The sequence below is a fragment of the Ascaphus truei genome, chromosome 9 (genome assembly GCF_040206685.1).
Source record: "Ascaphus truei isolate aAscTru1 chromosome 9, aAscTru1.hap1, whole genome shotgun sequence".
Lineage (NCBI taxonomy): Eukaryota > Metazoa > Chordata > Amphibia > Anura > Ascaphidae > Ascaphus > Ascaphus truei.
Genome location: NC_134491.1, coordinates 31,334,672 through 31,354,972, shown reverse-complemented (window position 1 = coordinate 31,354,972; position 20,301 = coordinate 31,334,672). Strand labels below are relative to the sequence as shown.

At 41.2% G+C, this 20,301-nt stretch overlaps 1 protein-coding gene across 1 annotated transcript in view; it reads right to left on the bottom strand.

Moving 5' to 3' along the window:
- The window catches only part of STARD9 (StAR related lipid transfer domain containing 9), a 100,377-nt gene that overhangs the window by 2,593 nt on the left and 77,483 nt on the right, over positions 1–20,301 (bottom strand). The window contains exons 23-31 of the mRNA XM_075614255.1: positions 9,895–19,461; positions 8,683–8,880; positions 7,342–7,516; positions 6,153–6,299; positions 5,105–5,204; positions 2,783–2,952; positions 2,281–2,345; positions 1,983–2,188; positions 449–528 (exon numbers count right to left, since the gene is read on the bottom strand). Of these exons, the coding sequence (XP_075470370.1) occupies positions 449–528; positions 1,983–2,188; positions 2,281–2,345; positions 2,783–2,952; positions 5,105–5,204; positions 6,153–6,299; positions 7,342–7,516; positions 8,683–8,880; positions 9,895–19,461 (10,708 nt within the window). The remainder of the gene's footprint in view (positions 1–448; positions 529–1,982; positions 2,189–2,280; positions 2,346–2,782; positions 2,953–5,104; positions 5,205–6,152; positions 6,300–7,341; positions 7,517–8,682; positions 8,881–9,894; positions 19,462–20,301) is intronic.

The following is a 20,301-nucleotide window of genomic DNA, read 5'->3' as shown; positions in this document are numbered from 1 at the left end:
AAGCGTGAGAGGATGAAGAGGGCTGCAACAATCTTGGAATTTGTGGAGAGGAGCATTAAGGTCAGTATTGCTGTATGACTGCAGGTATGTAATTTATGAATGATCTGACCATTATCTAACTTTTTCAAAATTTCACTCCCAAGTATACACCATTTCATATTGTTTTGGAAAAAAAAAAATGCTTGAAGGGCGCTCATCCTTTGTTCCCAGACACCTCCCCAGACATTTGTACAAAATGGAATATGAATTGGTGCAAACTCGGGAGAGAAATTTAGAAAAAAAATTACATAACAGTCAGATCAGACATAACATCCCTTCCCAGCGGGATTCTCGCGCGCGTCGTACCAATCACCATTGTGCCCAGTATTTTTGGAGAAGCCGCCTGGCCACCCTGTATGTGTATGCACTCTATATAACAATGTTTTTGGCTTTAGATTATGGGGCTTACCTCTTTGGACTCCACAGAAATGCAACAGAAATCCCTGGGTTGTTTTAAGTAGCAAAGAGACATATCACTCATCACATGCACTGGAACAAATGTAATACAAAAAGAGGATTAGATGGTCGTTACATTGTATGCCTTGAACTGTTGGGCTTTCTAATATATGGATGCTCTGATGTCGCCGTCTGTTATTGAGAGTACTGGTATTCAGACAGTCTTAGGCCTGGGACATAGTAAATGGAAGCTCGCTGAGGCGTGCTCCTGCTCTGCCTCGCCTGCTGAAAATGGTGCTTTTTTCTGTCCTTGCAGCGAGGCAGTGAGCGCGCTCTGGGGGCGGGGCAGAGGCGTGTCAGGAGTGGGAGGCGGGACTAGTCCCCCGCTCCAATTGGATGGGAGCGGTCACGTGACCGCTCCTCCGCTTCCCCGAGCGGCAAATTTGAAACTTGCCTGCCTCGGCAAAGTTTCTGAGTCTCCGCACGCATGCGGAAGGGGAAACTATAGCCGCGCTGACAGATGCAGGGGCTTTGTGCATCTGCTCAGCGCGGCTCAGCCCGCCTCAGCAAGCTTGAACTTACTATGTCCCAGGCCTTATGCCTTTTAAAGTTTAATGATACATTGTACAACTTGTGGGATAAGCAAAAGGCAAACGCAGCATCTATCCACACAGACTCAACTACAAAGCATAGCCACATGAAGAGCTCTGTGGTCTCTTTTGAGAGACTTTTGCTCATCACATGACGCGTCATCTGATATAAGGACCAACGTGACTATCAGACAGGTCCCGGTTTACAGCTATCAGGATACGCTATAGGATGTGATACTATGTCATGGAATATCAAGAATGCACAAGTCTCTTCTTTACGATGTTAATATACATGGGACCCCCAAGAAAAACGGCGAGGCACACTAGACTTTATAGGTTTCATAGCTCGAAAGGGTCAACGCTGCTGCGCCCTTCAGCAATCAATGGGTTAATAATGAGATATTAACTATTAATTTACTATTGTATTGTAACATTTCACTATTACCCAGACATTATAAATGTTAGTTCTCCATTTATAGTAACATCAGATGATACTTTGTTTGCTGCATTAACAATTCGGACCGACTGTCTAACTTATTTTTCATTATCAGTTCAAATCCTTAAAAGTCGCATTTCATTCAAAATCCTGTTTTAAAAAAAAAAACAGCTGTGTAGTATTAAATACTTACTACCTTTTTTCCCCCGCTCGCTCTTTATGCCTTTTTTAAATTATCTGGAATGTATTAAACTTAATTGGGTTGCTATATAAACCATTTAGAAAGCCACACCACTCCCTCTTTTGAAACAGGCGGCCATATTGCGTGCCCTGGGAAGCGGCATCTCCACCGATCGATCCCGGGAGAACGGATTGATCGGCAGCTTAGATAATGGCTGGAAATGTATGGAACTTTAAGTACTTTAATGCCTAAAGAGCTAAATGTGGGATCTCGTGGCTACTATAAGCTCATGGATACAAGCCTCCTAGTGATTGTCACATGGTTAACCTCGGTTACTCACCAAGATGGATGCTGCTGCTCACTCTCTGATGAACCTGAGCTGTGAGGATAGACTGGTCATACAGATGCCTTGTACCAACATCCTTCACCATGCACCAGACATCGTGCAACGGTCTTTTGATTACACCAGCCCCGATAAAGCCATGCTTGGTGGCAGATGGGAATGCCTTGTAATAAACCAATACGTCTTTTTCTATGCACTGATACCTGAAGAGGAGGAAAGAGAACAAGATGAATGTGAGTTTCAAGTGTCCCGTGATTACATTTCACATGCAGGCCGACAAGGGAATGAAACTTACATCCACCCAGAAGATGCTTGGCAGATAAACAGGTTCCTTAAGTTGTCGGAGCAAGCGGCCATAACCTGAAAAATGGAAATCTGTAACTAGAGGATTATTTTTTTTAAAAGTCAAAAAATTATTGGGGTAGTCATGGGGAGTGGCCAACTCCAGTCCTCAAGGGCCACTAACAGGCCACTAACGATATCCCTGCTTCAGCACAGGTGGCTCAGTCATCATGACTGAGATACCTGCGCTGAAGCAGGTATATCCCTAATACCTGGCCAGTTGATGGCCCTTGAGGACTGGAGTTGGCCACTCCTTGGGTAGTTAGTCCATGTGGTGCTGAATTAACTTAGCATAGCTATTCATTACAATCCCTCTTTGGAGCAAAAGGGTTAAACATGCAGCTGGAAGACCTACCACAAAGTGTCTGCCACATAGAACTCTGCAGTACAGAGCCGAGCTGTGATTCTGTTTAAAGGCACAAGCACCAAAACATTTGGAATCGTTTGAAGCTCACCTCCGCTGTAGCACTAGCCTGAACCTGCCTGGTAAACTCCTGGTACGATGCAGTGGGAGAGGGAAGAGTAGAGTTGTATGGAATATAACAGGGATTTATATTGGCAGACGTAGCGGGTGAGTCCACTACCCAGCTTTCCTCAGCAGGTGCGCGGCTGACAGCAACGAGCTCTAAAACCAGAGAAACATCTGTCATATAGACACAAGCATCCCAGACAAATCAACTTGTAAATGTAGTATTGGCGCACAGTACAGTAATAATATATAGCTCCTGGATAATATATTCTTAACAGTAACACCCTTCATATGTGAGAATCCCAATTGTAACGGTCTATACACTTTTTAATGAGGGTGATTGTTTTCTTTAATGCCTTTGTCATCCAAAATTCTTAACACCTTATAAGGTATCAATTTATAATAAGAAGTTATCACCCAGCAGAATTGATCTTCATTATATGGATACAAGGCTAAGTTGACCCTGCTTGGATTCAGAGTATTCTGGGCGATACCCAAAACGCCGGTCTTCTAATCGCTATGGCGTTTCAATCACTTTATAAACCTAGAGATACCCTAAATATGTTGCATGTAGTAAGAGTGTCAACAAGACAATGGAGTGACCATGTTACTTTAATAATAATAACAACTTAATTTATATAGTATATATATATATATATATATATATATATACACACACAAACACATTTTTTACTCTGGTATCGCAACAGGATCGGGCGCTTTTACTTTTTTTCTGCTTAGGTCACGTGGAGGGAGCTTGTTGTGCCCAAGAACAAAGCTGCCAGTATCCAGAATACATATCCAGGTTGACTGATACAGGTCACAGTGTATTGGACTTTATTTATATGGTTTTGGACATTTTTTTCTTATATATTTTATTATTTTATATTTTTTATTTTAAGCATCAGCTAAACAACTACTGTGTATTAGTTAGCTAGTCATCATTTGTTACATTGTATTGATTTTGTTATAGCAAAAGGAAGGAATATTGTACCATTAACTGGGTAATTAGTTAGATTGCATTGTACCCTAAGGCCCTGTCTCTTTAAACTATATATATATATTTATATATATATACATACATACATACACACACGGGGACTTTTTTTAATTGTTGCTGCTGCTGACCCTGCCTGCTGACACTCTATTGGGGCAATATTTTTATTTATTTTTCCCATCCATGGAAATTGTTTTTTGTGGGCTGTGCTTGCCTGAGACTGCACTGCCTTGCCAATAAGGAGCTGAGTATCTTCCTTTGTTTCCCATCATTGTGATATATGTATTTGGGTCACTGAAGTACTTATTTAACATGCTTCCATATGATATGCATTATGTTATGGCAATAGGCATACAGGTTTCTTTCATTTTATATCCTGCATTTTGGTATAGCACACCTGTTATTTACTTCACAACATTGTATTTTGCTTAATTTTCAAGGGTTAATATTTAACTACCTTCAGCTCAGTATCATTGATTATGGCCGGCCGGTCTTTTGTCTTCACTGTGGGAACTATGTTCCCATAAGTGATCACTCACTTTTTTGATACTGTATCATTCATGCTGGGTTTACAATATTGTACTTTTGTGGTTTTTTTTTTGGTTTTATCTGTATGATTTTCTGATTTATTCAGTCAGGCAGGCTCTTCAGTCAGCTGTTTGTGTCTTTCATTATTTTTTGATTTAATAAATTACCATTACTATTTTTGCATATACTTGTCTGAGTGCTTTTTAGAGGTTTTCTTTTTTGTGTGTATACATTTACCCTTTCCTCTAGCACCGCCTAGCAGCTAACGTGTTTTCTGTGATTTCTTTCTCAGATTTACTTTTTCTGGTTAAGATAGGTTTAGACATTGCATATATTAATTGGTAGTTGATGCGGTATTCACCCCCTGTGTATGATATATATATATATATATATATATATACACACACATACAAACACAGACCTTAGCTCAGCGGTTCGCAAACTGGGGGGCAGGAGATTTTTCTAGGGGGGCGCAGGCGGTTGCAGAGGTCCCGCACTCTTCCCCCAGGCATTTCAATTAATGCTGGGGGATCGCGAGGCCTCTGTAACTCACTTACTGGGATTCTGAAGTGCTGCAGGGACACGTTGCCATGGCCACGCAGCGTCAAATGACGCCGAGGTGCCATGCGGAGTGCCGTCACACATCCATCTCCATGGCAACGGGGTCACGTGACGCCCACGCGACGTCACGCCGAGCAAGGTGAGGGGGGCGCGAGAGCAAGGTGGAGCAGGCAGAGGGGTGCAGCTGAAAAAGTTTGCGCTCCCCTGCCTTAGCACCCTTACCAGAGGCAGAAGTCTTCTGCGAGGGTGCAAGGTGACAGGTCCTAACAGCAGAGCGCCCTCTTGTGGCGCCAGATGGAAGATCACTGCTTCTTGGAGAAGTCTTTGAATTATAAGAGAAAGAACAGTGAAAATATCCTTATGCAATGCATTAAACAGATCTAAAATAAGTCCGTCATACGCTCATCAGCAAGCGCATGTAGAGCAAATGTACAAGTCCTGTATATGTATAAATATGTGTTAAAGACTGCTGGAGAATGTTTGGCTATTACTTACACAAAAAGTCAAATCGCAAACCAAATGATACCTGTACATATAAACCTTTGGTAAAAGGTATCACAACCTACAAGTAAAATGTATAAATCAATCTCCACATTAGAGATGTCAAAATGTTGTGACTACATTTTTGGACAGTTTAAGTTTTTTACCCCCTCCCCCACTCCCCCTCCAAATTAGATTCCTTGTGAAATGTTTAGCCCAGGGCTGTTCAACTCCCGTCCTCAAGCCCTCCAACAGGTCAGGTTTTCAGGATATCCTAGCTTCAGCACAGGTGGCTCAATTAGAGGCTCGAGGAGACTAAGCCGCCTGTGATGAAGTTGAGATATCCTGAAAACCTGACCTGTTGAGGGGCTTGAGGACTGGAGTTGAACAGCCCTGGCTTAGCCAAACCTCAAAGTGCTAGCAACGTAATGAAATTGGTCTCGGATCTTGGAATTTCTCAAGCTTTCAGGGAAATATCGGCAATGAGCTAAATATGGTGTGTATGCCGAGTCTCAGCATTAAGCGACCCCAGCGATTTCACACAATGAAGCAAATGAGTATATTCGGGTGGGACTTTCCGTACCGTGCAGCTGAGTCCGTGCGATCGCACTTTACTGAACACACCCCTATGTCTTTACAACTTGGCATAAGAGAGAAAAACAAGCAAATAAGAATCTTTCACTTCAACGGTTAAAAAAGGGGGGGGGGAGGGAAATTCATCTGAATTTAATTAAAACGAGGAATAAAAGACCAGCATTTGATCCTCCATGGGATAAAAGATGTTACATACCTTTGCTTCCAGGCTGCCGAGTTTCTGCTTGCCAGATGTAGCCGTGATGCTGCTGTTATAACCAGACGTTGGCCCCGAGGAGACGCTGAAGCTGGAACTGGTGCATAAAGTGCTTGTGCTCAGACGTGTCTTCGGTTTTATGTCGTCCTGCGGAGAGTCCCCAGTATTTACAGAATAAACATCTCCATCGTGAACTCTATATACAAATATGGTGTCTCAGTCATCATTAGCCACTGAATTACACGTGTTCTTACACAGGAACGCTTCATGGCGCTGCTGCACCCTATTGCTGCACCCTTTTGTTTTTGGAACTTGACTTAGAATTCAGATGTTAAACCCCTCGCACGAATGCTCCAAAAATGTTTGGGAATGTGTATTTTAAGTTTCAATTATTACTTATTTCGTTAATATAGTTTGTCTTTGTAGCAGAGGTTATCAACTTCAGTCCTCAATACCCCCTCCCCTCTAACAGGTCAGGTTTTCAGCATATCCCTGCTTCAGCACGTGTGGCTCAATCAGTGGTTCAGTCTGCAACAACAACAAGTCTGTATTTTCTCACAGTACACAACTGATTTATTAAATTTAAAAAAAAAAAGGAAATTGCTTGGTCTGCAGCTTTAACATAGAACATTCAATGTTTGTGACACAGCCAATCACAAACAACGAACATGTCATGAGGTTGCACATCCAAGAATGTGATATATGTGATTAAATGCATCGAAACCAGCAAATGTTTCCAATCAGAATTAACCTACACAATAACACACAATGAAGATGGAAGATACTGCACAGACACACAATAACACACTATGAAGAAGATATTGCACAGACCTACAATAACACACCACGAAGATGCAAGATACTGCAGTGGGACACCACTTCTCACAGTCAGATCATTCCATACATTATTTAAAACCCAAATCCTCAAAGGAATGTTACAAAGCATCAAGAACGGAAAACATTTGAACTCAAAATAATAATGCTATTTGACACAAAAATCAAGAGGACTTAATACTGATATGGGGTTACACTACGATAATGTCGGTCAGGGGACTATATATAGCATGTTAACTTCCATTAAAGTCAGTGGGAGTTTCCCTGCGATAGTGCCCTGTTTGGCTCAATCGTGGTTCAAAGCGTATCTCCCTTTGTTAATAATCCAACACTACAGCACTTACTCCAGACTTACCCTTGGTTGACAGCTCTGTTGCAGGCGTCTCTTCTCCACCTCTGCTCTCTCTCGCAGCTTATCCCTCGCTCTGGCTATTTCGGTCTTGGCCTCTTCGCGGGCCTTTTGATAGTCTTTCAGCAGCAGCTCAATCTCAGAGGGACACTGTGCTGTCCTTCTCCTTGGTTCTTGTACCCTGGAATGATTGTGGTATTATGAACTTTGTTCAATAAGGAGTCAATTATCTAACTTTATCCTTTAAAGCTGCAGTTCAGTCTTTTTTTTTTTCTTAATTTATTTTTTTACTTCAATAGTTTCATACGGGCAATCTCTAATTACCTAAAGAACTGCATAGCTGCCGGTCAATTCGTTCTCCGTCTATTGATCGGCAAAGTTTGGCGACATCTTTAAATATGGGGAATGTAAATTGTTGCTATAGGAACCAGCATGCTTGTTAAAATGGAATACAAGAAAATTGGTTTTTCCAAGTTGTTTTTTTAAAACAGGAAATGCTAAAAGTATTTTTTCTTACTACTGAACTGATTTATTAAAAAAAACACACATGCAGGATATTGACTGAACTGCAGCTTTAAAGGAGTCTAACCAACTCTTTCCTGACATCACCACCTCTACTCCTTGTTCTGTCAGTACACCTATAGAAGTAGTGTGAGGACAATTTTGTTGGTCTTGAATATACAAGTATAGTGTTAAAATCCAACATAACTTTGGGAATTCATCATCCTGTGTGTGCCTCAGCCTCTCATCGGTTATTGAATAATAATAATAATAATAATAATCTAGACTGAGCCCCAGATATGTGCCACTAGGATTTCTACCCAAAGATGACTGTAGGAAGAAGGCTTGTACAGCTCTTTGAGAAGGAGATCCAAAAATTATTAAAGGTCAAAAGAAAAATAACACCACAGCCCAGCTGGTTGTCCGAAAGCCAACAGCCGCAGTAACTTTGAACCCCTCAACTGTACCTGTGTTATTAATAGAAACAATTACGCAGGCAACATCTGTATTATTATTGTATGTTGCTGATTTTAATCTGCACATACACATTACATGCATTAGAAGATGCTACAAACGTCTCCAAAGAAATGGTAAATTCCGATTTAATGTTTACAAAAAGAAGCGGTTTAAATCCAAGCCAGCGAAGTGGTTTTCTTTGTTTTGTTTATAACAGAGGATTGAAGTGGAGCTGAACCCCGTTAATTTCAGCTCCAGAGGCTCCCTGCTTCCGAAGATACTTGCAATTAATGGGGTCCAGCTCCAGAGACCCCCTGTATCAAACCTCTAATAGATTTATGTAATTACAATCTACTGTACAGAACAGTAAATGACGTAAAGTTTTCTAACCTGGTATTATCTACCACGTTTTTCCTTAGCTGCTGCAGGTATTCTCTGCGTCGGCTGGGCAGGTCTGACTCTCGTAGTGATGCCAGCGATCCTTGGGACACACTCAGCTGTTTCTGGGGGCTGAGACTGCGGCTCCTCCTGAAACACTGCAATCTCTCCTCTCTTTCCTTACGCAGACTTTCAATCGCTTTCATGTGACTGAAAAGGAAAAAACAAACAGGTGTTAATGGAATTTGTATGTCACGTTTATTTACATCTCAAACATCTATGATATCCATATCTATAAACATAAATACACACAAACACACACATACTTCACCCAAAACCAGGTACGATGAAGCCACAGCAATGCAGGAAATGTGATCAAAATAGATATATTGTTACATAGTTGACGAGGTTGAATAAAGACATAAGTCCATCAAGTTCAGCCTATGTTAAACGTAGACAGATACTTATCCTATATTTATATTTACAGTATTTTGATCCAGAGGAAGGCAAATAAAAACCCCAGTGAAATATCATCTAATGCTCTCATAAGGAAAACATGTCATTTCTTCCTGACTCCAATAATTAGCAATCAGATTACTCCCTGAATCAACATCCTTTCCTAGTTTACTTATTAGGTATTTCCCTGTATACATTTCCTTTGTAAGATATCCAACCTTTTTTAGATGATAACTATTGTATCTGCCATCACCGTCTCCATGGGTAATGTTCCTGGTGAAATCTCCTTTCCTCCGACCTTAAGGGATGACCCCGTGGTGTTTGCACTGCCAGATGTTTAATATACAATACATGGATTTTGTTCACATTTTCTGCAGTGCTGTGTCTTCTTCGTCAAACCTGGTTTTGGGTGAAGTATATCTTTATATGATACGTGCACTTGTCTAATACGAATAAGAGACAGAGAGAGACAGAGAAAGACACAGCTACACTAAAAGAGGCATGGAATTCCTACAAGTAGATACTGTGCCTCTTTTAGTGTGTGTGTGTGTGTGTGTGTGTGTGTGTGTGTGTGTGTGTGTGTGTGTGTGTGTGTGTGTGTGTGTGTGTGTGTGTGTGTGTGTGTGTGTGTGTGTGTGTGTGTGTGTGTATAGAAAGATAGATAGATAATATATACAATATAAACATCTTTCAGGGGGAAATATATATGTAGAGAGAGAAAGATACATCAATTAAACATCCACTATATTATTTGACATGTTTCCATACCCGTCATAGAGCTGCTTCTTTATGGAAACCGCATCTTGGTTATGCACCTTTCCAGTTTGAATAACTCTCAGCAACGCGTCCGTCTCCCCGATGCCATAGTTGAGCTTGGCTTCCGCAAGCTGCACGGTAAGAGGCTGCTGATTCATTTCCAGGTGTATTCCAGACATGATCTCTACACGCTCTCTCTGCAGCCTCTCAATCTCTCTAGCTCTGCTTTCACATATCCGAGATGCCTCTGTCTGACTGGGGCTCTTTCCCAAGCTCAGATCAGCAGCGCTTCCCAGCAAACTGCCTGTTACAGCAGGAAGGCTACACTGCACTCCAGACCAATTGTTGAATTTATTATGCAGCGGCAGATCCTGCAAACTGTAACTCTGAAGTCTCAGGCTGACACTGATGGATGGATCTTGATTTAAAAGAACTTCTGTATTACATTCACTTTCTACAATTGATGCTTCATCTTCATCTTGAAAACGCAAGTCAAATACACTTGTTTCGGATGCTGAAAATGGATAGTTTTTATGTTTCAAAAATGAATTGTTAGATGTTAAGGTAAAGCTTCCACAATTGTTGTCATCGTCACGGTCTTCTTTACTTGGAGAACTTGATTGGCTAATTCTATTTGCCAAAGGCTGTCCCTGAGAAATTTGGGAAAGGTTTTCTAAAGAATGAGGCCTTTTCCTTAGGTGTGAAACACCATAATGTTTTTTTGGAATTAAAGGTGTTGGAGACGTCCCATCAACTTTTTTTTGTGCCAAGTCTAAGATGCTGCTCGAACAGTTAGGAGCCAAGGGGTGTACTTCTTTAGGAATGCAATTGTCACTCCTGAATCTATGTACCAGTTTTGCATCTTCTGAATCATCCCGCACTAGTGATTCCTTAACTGGGCTGCAACTTAAAAGCTCTGAAGTCTTCACTATTTTGGAACTGCCGTGAGAGCTGGCACATTCACTGTCGGTTTCCGATTGTGAAGAATTATCCATCAGAGGCTCATGGATACCACACCCTTTCTTTCTTCGCTGACGGAGAAGTTTTAGAATGTTCTGACTATTCAAAGATTGTGGTTTAATGATTGTATTAAGGGGCATTTTACTTGCTCGGAGTGTTAGAATTGGCGAGGAGGCTCTGTCGACCATAATGGCGTTTCCACGGCACATCAACTTTTCATTCAGTTCTTCTATGGTTCCCATCGGCTCAGTGTGGCAGCTCAGTTTTCCATCAGTGCTGGATGCAGCTCCACTTACTACAGTGCAAGAGGATTCCCCTTTCGCCATATCAGATATGGGTGAAATAGGAGAAACACTTGTGATGAAAGGCGAAAAGGATTTATTAGAAGTCGTTTCCTGCAAGTCCGCTAGGATGGGAGTTGATGCTCTTACAGGTGATGACGGACACAAAACGTCCTGCGATATTTCAGACGAAAGAAAATCATGTAAGTTTGGCAGGCTCTGAGTCTTCGTTGTTGGCGTTTCCTGATCGTTTTCTTTCAGTTTTATATCTGGGTTTTGTTGTTGAGTTAGAGGCAATGAATTTGTTCCTATGACCTTAACAATAACATTAATTTCTGAGGGATTTAAAAAACGGCTCCTTTCTTTGGCCTGGTATTCCACATCCTCGTGCTTTGTTTGAATGCATGCTTGCACATCCGTTTGAATACCTAGGTCTACTGTGGTTTGGGTGGATATATGCGTGACAGGACTTTTCCCAACTGTTTCTACTTGTTGGTTAACAGTGTCCTGATGGATGTCCACAGTATGATGTTGAGACAGGGTTCCCAACAGTTCGGATGTCTCATGCAAAAGCTGTGATAAATGCAGTGACATGTTCTGCACACTTGTCCATGATGCCGGTCTCTGATGTAGATTCCTGCTCTTTGTCGGTTTCACAGAAGACACATCCGTGTGGCTTCTCCGGTGCCTATTCAACCTATTATGCCGAGCCTTAGTTTGTGTTGCCTGTTCACAAGTTATCTTGATGTGCTTTTCATTACATGACTGTGACTCGGAAGTGTATAAAAGCATGATTTCATCCACCTGCATGGAGCAGTTTTCAGATCTTGGCTCCACGCTTGATGAACTGCCAATCTGTGGTTCGGTGTCTTTGGAATTGACTGCAATGGTTGTACTGGACAAAGGATAATAGTATTGAGCGCAGGCCAGTGAATTGGCAGGTTTAAAATCTTGCATTGTGTCACCCAATGTATGAAAGTCTTCACTACTACTTAAAGTGCTGGATATCTCTCTTGCATTTGCATATGAACTAAGATGAGAATGGAAAGGAGAATTATGGGAATTTAACCCTTCGTCAACGCTTGAACACCTCATTACTTTATCATCCTCTAATCTTGCTAGGAGTTTACTGCAAGATACGTCACTTGCACTGCCAAATGCATACTGCCTCCCGCTAACTTTGGAGTTCTCTTCTGGCTGCCAAAGGTGAACAAATGGATTTATGTCACTGGAAGAGAAGTGCAACCCTTCTTTATTGTCTACTAATTCTAAATCGGATTGCACTGCCTGATGTGCTTGTTCTTTAAATGTATTGCTTATGTATTTTGTTGGTGCTCTGTTTGTCACATCGGTTTTCACATCCATGTGCTTGTAATGGCAAGGGTTAACTAATAGAGTGTTAAAATGGGGATCAATACTCGTTTCGGTAGGACTGTTGGCAAAACTGTTTAGATGACAATGGTGGTCTTTGTTATCTGTTGCAAGGTGTGGTGCACGTGGATGAATGAGCTTAGATTTAGCGTGTGCAATATCATGTGGATTTGATGTAGGTCTTCTTTCAATATTAAATACATTGTCTGCATTTAGAGGTGGGGACTGGACTGTCAGGTTTTGCACTGATTTAGAAGAAATAGAATAGGAGAAATGCCCCAGATTAGAAATGTCAGCAACAGAAGGAGCCGATGACCTGTGATTGTGTGTGTGTGTTGGGTAGTGATCTTTGGTACAGCAAGTACATACTGCATCAGACATTTTTACATTGGAACTTCCTACTTTTAAATAGGCAGACTGATAATTATTAAGTCCTACAACTGGTGCTGTTGGTACATTTACTTCCCCACTTCTCTCAGCACGGGTATATTTATCCACAGGAACATCTACTACACATCCACCCTGAATTTGTCCCTCCCCCACTGCCTTGTCTACGATATGCAAGTGTACATTCCGAGCTACACAGTTGGATGCCTCTATGTGTTCTGTCTGAGGTGGTAATGTATCCAATGTACCAACACCTGGATGAAATTCTTCACTGCTCACTTTTGGCATTACTTCATTCTCTTCAGTTACATTATTCTGTTCCTTGTATTTCGTTCCCACAGCACGAACATCATTGAGTTGTGTACTAATAAGCTCTATGTTGTTTACTCTGCTAGAATCAGATAAATGTAAAGATTGTCCATCAAGCGAAGTCACCTTTTCTTTTAAGACTTTCAATTTATCTTCATTTCTCTTTATTGTGACTTGCGACATATTTCCTGTCCTTGTTGGCTTGTTTTGCAAGTCTCCACCATCACTAGGCAGAGTTTCTTGAGACTGTCCCTGACAAAATGTCTGGTAACCGAGAGATGGCTTGCATTCAACATCATTGCCAAGAATATGGCCACTCATTACTGGTGTATTAGAGAACCTATCTGCACATGAATTGTCTACCTTACTATCCGTTTCCTGCTGACTTTCCTGTAGAAGCTGGTTGTCCAAAGGAAGGGAAAACTCCTGCAAATTACTCGAAGATATACAGCACTGATCAGAAGTACATTGTCCCCGTGGTGCAGACAAATGCAAACTATTGTCATTTATGGAACACGTTATTATGGAATAGTCTTCCTTGTCTCTGTTTTGCATAGATTTAGGATTGTGTAACAGATATGCAGATCCTTGGCTGTAGCCGAGACATCCCATCTCTTCCATTCCCAATGATTTCCCACCAAGCAATGCATCTCTATGTTCATTTACAATATCTGCCAAAGGACCTTCAGATTTTTGTTTTTTATTGGGAAGCTCTTTTCTTGTCTCCGTCACAGATATGTTTACGTCTTGTATTTTATTCCCTTGTGTTTCAGAAACATCACAGCAGACATTTTTGTCTAACTGCTCACATGCAGAATGGTACAACATACTCACATTGTCAGATTTGCTTTGAAAGTATTTCAATTTACCACGGATATTAGGCCCAACCTGAAGTTTTCCTGAAGTCAACGCCTTTGACAAATGTTCAGTTGGGTAATGAAAAAGTGCATGTAGTTTAGGAGGTGAAGGAGAAGAACATTCTTCAAATCCTTCTGCATTTGTCATTATGCCTGGTTTGTCAGGTTGAAGATTTTCTGCTCCATGTAAAACATTATGTTCTGATTTTTTATCTTGCTGTTCCAAAAACATGCCTGCATTTTTAAACATTGTAAGTTCAGAAGTTGAAGACACGGTAACAGGCTCCCTTAAATTATCTACACGTGTGTTTTTTTGTAACGGTTTGACCCCTGCCAGGTTTAATGTGTTCAAACCACTTTTCCCAGAACATTCTTCCCTCATTTTTTTCGGATGAATCGCAGTCTTTAAAAAAACACTTTTCTTATTCCGTGGACTGGACTTGGACCTCAGTTTTTTATCTTTACTATGCATGGTCTCACAAAGTAGCTGATTTTGCATTATGGCTTCATAATATGGAAGAACCAAACCTGTGCCACCAATGTCTTCTGCTGCACGGACATTTACACATCCAGGATTTTGTTGCAATGAACTCGATCTGCTATTTATTCCAAGGTAAAAAGCATTTGCATTGTCACCAGGTTCATTATGGTCTGTTACAGGGACATACTTGATACCATTCTTCTTATGTGGGAAATTGGCAGGATTAGAATTTTGAACGCTGCTGGGACAGTCCTCATTTGTGTATATGCCTTCTAAAGTATTTCTACTGTGGCTACTGTTCTCAAGTTGGTCATGGTTCACAGGGATATGGAGTTTCCCACGTAGCAGAAAATTATTTTCGGTTATTGGTAAAGCGTCCTGTGTTCTTGAGCTCTCATTTCCTAAGACCTCTACATTTAGCTTCTTCCCATCGCCATGTTTCTGATTGTTAGAACACACTTCTGTCCCGCCATCATCTTTATCAAAAAGATCACTTTCATTATGTAATTCTAACATGTATTCCAGGGATCTAGCAATGTCTGTTTGATCATGAAATCCACAGCGGGCCCAACCTTGATAACCAATAGTTCTGCTACTAAACAGACTGACTGTACTTCCCTCCAGTGTGCTGTGCTCCTTCAGCGCAATTAATGTGCTTTCTGCACCCACGCTTTTCCTGCCATCCACAATTGACTTTTCTTCTGATCCAGCAGAAGCTGAAGGAGTTTCAGGCAAAGATGGTAGAATTTCCATTGAATCAGGATAGAAAATAGATATTTTATCTGGAACATCAGTGCATTCCATGGATAAAACATAGTTATTATTTGTAATGACTTTACTGGTTCCTGTCCCCCTCTGATCACTAGTAATTCCTTCTTCAGGAGTATAACCGAAGCTTTTGGTCTGTGAAGATTCTATTTCTTTTTCACTCGTAATTACTGATGCTTTTTCTGTGCAAGTTTCAGGTAATGCAATTGCTTCTCCATATAAAACATTTACCTTAGTTCTCCTCTCCTTGCTGAGGACACCACCATTTTTAACCAAGTCAATTGCATTTTGCATTGAGGCTCTGTCATTTAGTTCATCAAAAGAGTTATCTACAGCACCATTTCCCTGTGCTCGTGCAATGGTTTTAATATTAAGAGTATCATGAAATCCTTCTCCAACACCTAGATCTACAGTACAATTTGGTGGGACACAAATGTTCACTACATCCTTTGGAGATGATGGCCCCTGAAAAGTAACAACTGTATTTATTTCCACATTATTCAGACTCAAAGAACAATTTCCTGCATCAATAGCACTGCTGTTTAAGTCCAATATATCATTGAAAATAGCAGAACGATGTAATGAGTTAGAATTTGCAGTCAGATTAGATACAATGTTCTTATTTCCCACATTTGTAGCACTTTCCATCTCTTCATCTTTTTCCTTCTCAGCTGCTTTCAAATGCACACATTTAGTTAAATCATCATTAAGTACCAGGCTTGAGCTTGCGAATGTACGATTCATTTCATACATATCCACTTTCCCGCTGTTACCACTTGAGTTTTCGGAAGAGATACACCCCGGGATATCACAGTTGGCCTCCTCTGTAATTACATGTGTTGAATTGATGAGCAGAGCAGAAGTTTCTCTCACTGACAAAGGGGCTTCAGTTGCGTGTACGTGTATTTCTGTGGCCTCCGTTTGTTCAGATCCACAGTTACTCGCTGCAGACAGAAAGACGGCTTCAGAAAGTGCAGAGCCGTTAGGGTAATTATTATTGTTATTAATAATAAATAATGGTAGCAAAGATGCATTCTCCCTTTTCTCTGTTGTTTCAGGAAAGGAATTGTACTCAGTTTGTGAGAAGACGCGGCTAGCATCAACTTGATCAGTAAACACTGGAGGGTTTATGTCTCGCTGCTCTGATGACTGCCTGCTGCCTATAAATACTCCGGATTTTGCAACCGAACGGAGGACGGATTGGGAATTAGTGACCACTCCATTATCCCCCGTCGTGTTCTGGTTTGGAACTGGATTATCTCCATTCTCATTCTTAGAGTCATAACTTCTAATGTTTGATGCAGTGTGTGTCTCTTCTTCACTCTGACACGTCACTTCACACACAGCGTCACTGAATTCTTTGTTGGCATTTATGTCCAGCTGTGACCTAGATGTTACAGGTCCATGTGGAGGTGTTAAGATTTCAAAGTCACAAGAGCTGGAGTGATTGCCTGCCTTATCATTGCCATTGTTTTCTGCATCACTGTTAAGTAGAGACATGTCTGTAAAATGTATAGGAGACTCTTGATAGTCAACACTTTGTGACTCTAGTGCAGAGTTTGAACAAGGAGACCCTTGAAATTGCAGCATACACACCGGCATTGTTAAAGGGATTTCAGGTTCAATATTTTTATTTTGATCCAAGCATGCGGCATCAAAACTATTGTGGCATGTTTCAGATTTACCCTGAGATCTAGGCAAAGGAAACAGCTCTTTAGTTTCATATTCTCCAACTTTTTGATTCAAAGGAGTAATACTGTCAGAATACATCTCATTAGAAGATAGCTGCTGGCACACACTACTTTGTTCCGTGTACTTTCTCCTGATTAAAGGTATTTCTCCTAGAGACATGTTTACATTCACAGTGTTAACGTGACAATGTGTAGAAGGAATGCCCTCACAAGTGGTTGGTACGGATTCTGTGCCTGCTTCCTTCCCACAGCTCTCTCCTGTACTAGAAAATATGTCTTCATCACAGGTTGCCGGTAATCCTACAGAGGGTTTTATTTTGGTTGCATTTCTGAATGTATCTGCTGTATAAAAACTCATTTTATGCAACCTTGCTGGTACTTCTTCACTGGTCATATAATTACTTCTGCAAACAGCAGCAACAATCACATTGTCATCTTCTGTTCTGCATCTCTGAGACTTTGTTTGGCAAGAATGGTGATTCTTAAACATATCTGATAAGGGTGTATGAACATCAAATTCATCATTCACACTAGTGAATTCGGTATCTGAATGGCTTAGATCCGGTGTGTGTCTAAAAGAAGGATCCGCAGCAACAGAGAGAAAATCACAACTATTTCCTGTTTTTTCAGATGTTGACTCTTTAATGTCACATGTTGATTCAGGTTCCTGAGACTCTAAATCTTTATTTAGTAACAATATATTAATGCTAACATTTTCTTCAGTTATTTCAACACTACTGTGCTTTCGTTTGACTTGTTCTTTAAATGGCTCAGGATCTGAAACAGATTTTGTAATGAAAGCTTTTGGGGACTGAGGAAAGATTTGTTGATCATTTTTTACAAACATATCATCAATGGCAGACTGTTCCGTATTCTCTTCTTCCAACCAAAGATCAGCTTTTTTAACAAAGTGCAACCTAGACACAAGAGAGCCCGAGTCCACATGTACATCACCTACAACCATTTGAGGACTACAGTTCTCATTTTCCTGCTCAATTGAAGAGCATGTACTAGTCAGCACAGGGGAGTTTCTACCTAACTTCCCACATTTTGCATCACAAATATTTGTAGACGCCCTAGGACAATCCCCCATCCTCCTAACTGAACTCGTACTATTGTAATCAGAGCCAGACTCCTGATTCACATTTAGGTAAAAAGAGCTGCTGATCCCTTCACCAGAACCATCACCTCCGTCTGTGATTTCAACCTTGTGTGGTCCTTCTGTGTGTCTCACTAAAATCCTAGGGCTTGGCAGTTTCCAGAAGATCTCTGCAGGCATTTCTTCCGATGAGTCTGCCTCGGGTACCTCCTCAGCATCAGCCAAACTATCTAGAGAAAAGCTTTTTGAAAGTCCAGTGGTAAGGGAGCCAGACATAATGGGCAAAACATTTTGTTCCGTCAATACTTTGCAAGAACTGTTGGGAGCCTTAAGAGTCTTGTATTTATTGAACTGTCTTTTATTGGGCCTCTCTTTTCTATTTTCTCTCCCCACCAAGGAGTCCTGGGACATCTGACTGTCTTCACTGTCTGAATCTTTCTGGTTAGCGATATTTTTACTTCTCTCCAATTCTTCCGGCTTTAGCGGTTCATGTAAGGCACTGGCATATGCAGAAGAAAGGGAATCCACAGAATAGAAGCTTTCACTGTCTGAAGAACCACTCTCGCCATCCTCCTTCCAGTTTTCCAGTATCTCTGTGGTTGGCTTCAGTAGCCCCCTACTTAGCCTCTCTGTGCTCTGACACCTCCTGTCAATTGCATGAGTTGGTACACGACTGCTTAACCTATTGATGTTGTCAACAGAAGACGATAGCTTAGCGAAAACGTCATTAGACTTCTTCTGAGTACATGGCACAGAGGAAGCCGTTTCGCGTTTTACAGTTTGAACAGTGGAAGGCGAATGTCCAAAAGGCGGTTTCCCAATTGCAGCTGATTTTTGTGTTTTCTTGGTAGACGTTTCGGAAGGGCACTTGCTGACTTCATTCTTTTGTGACATTTTGTTCAACTCCTGCACACAGCTCTTATTAATGCTCCTAACAGTCTGCTGCTGACGAAGGCCTTTTAATGGCTTTGCTTTGGTTTCCCTGCTCCCTGCAGCTACAGACGCTCTAACATTTTTTTTCTTTGAAGGTTCATCAGGGAAGTTGTTGGACAAAAGTTTTGATCTGTTACCAGCTTTATCCATGTTTTTATGCTTTTTGCTCATTTGTGGATAGCCTATCAGGAGAGTAACACCACAGCAAGTGCGCGTTTTATTCTGATTTGCTACAGATTCTTTGGTATGTTTCTCATCTCCTTGTAGAGTTGCAGTAAGTACACTGGTCTGCTCATAGTCGGTGTCCCCTCTTCTTGAACCATTACATGCCTTGGTAAGACATTCTATGGACACTGACCGTCTTGGTTTATGGTCTTGGGGGGGTTTACAGCTATGTACCGTTGCAGCTAGCTCAGGTTTGCCTTTTCTTTTTAGGAGAGCACTGTAAGAATACGAAAACATCAAAACAAATTAGGATACAATGATACAGCATCTGAAGCATGGGTTGTAAGGCCAAAAAGAGCAACAAAAACTGGAATTCCCACGAAAGACAGAGTGAAGACAACAAAAAGTCACGAGTCCATTCACGTCATGCACAGGTTCCCCAAGGTTGTTCTCAAGCGTCAACACAAATTAAAGTGGCTTTACCTCGGTTTTTTTTACTAGGTTAGAAGAAGGGGGTCTCTGGAGCTGAACCGTGTTGATTTCAGCTGGGGCACAAAAAATGTCAGTTTAAATGTCCTGCATCCCACGGGCCTATAGGAAGCCATGACATCCCTTGTGGCTTCTTATTGGCCCGCTTGTCGCATAAACAAAAGTCCGATCCCGGCATCACTTTTATATCCAAGTATCTCATGGAGCAGGAGGTTCCCAGAGCTGAAATTAATACGATTCAGCTCCGGAGACCCCTTGTTTCCCACCTCGGGGAAGGGGTGGGGAATATAAATATATATATTTTTAAAGGAATAGCTTCTTTAAGCATGATTTTGAGAGTAACAGTGCATGTTTTGTGTAGCTCCCATCTTTGCAGGGACAACACTGGAGAACCAGTTTGCACCATCAAACTAAATATTTATGACACACTTATTGGATTAGAAAGAAGTGGTGTTGCAGAATCCATATGATGGGCAAGCTGCAATTAGGATTCTCTAGGTCATACTTCAAACTTTAAAATCTTAGATCTTCATAATGATGTGGTTCACTGTAGAAAGATTGACAGGTTTGTTTTGTAGGCAGGTAGAACAGAACGAAATAACAGCAATCTAGAAATGTTGCTTTTAGC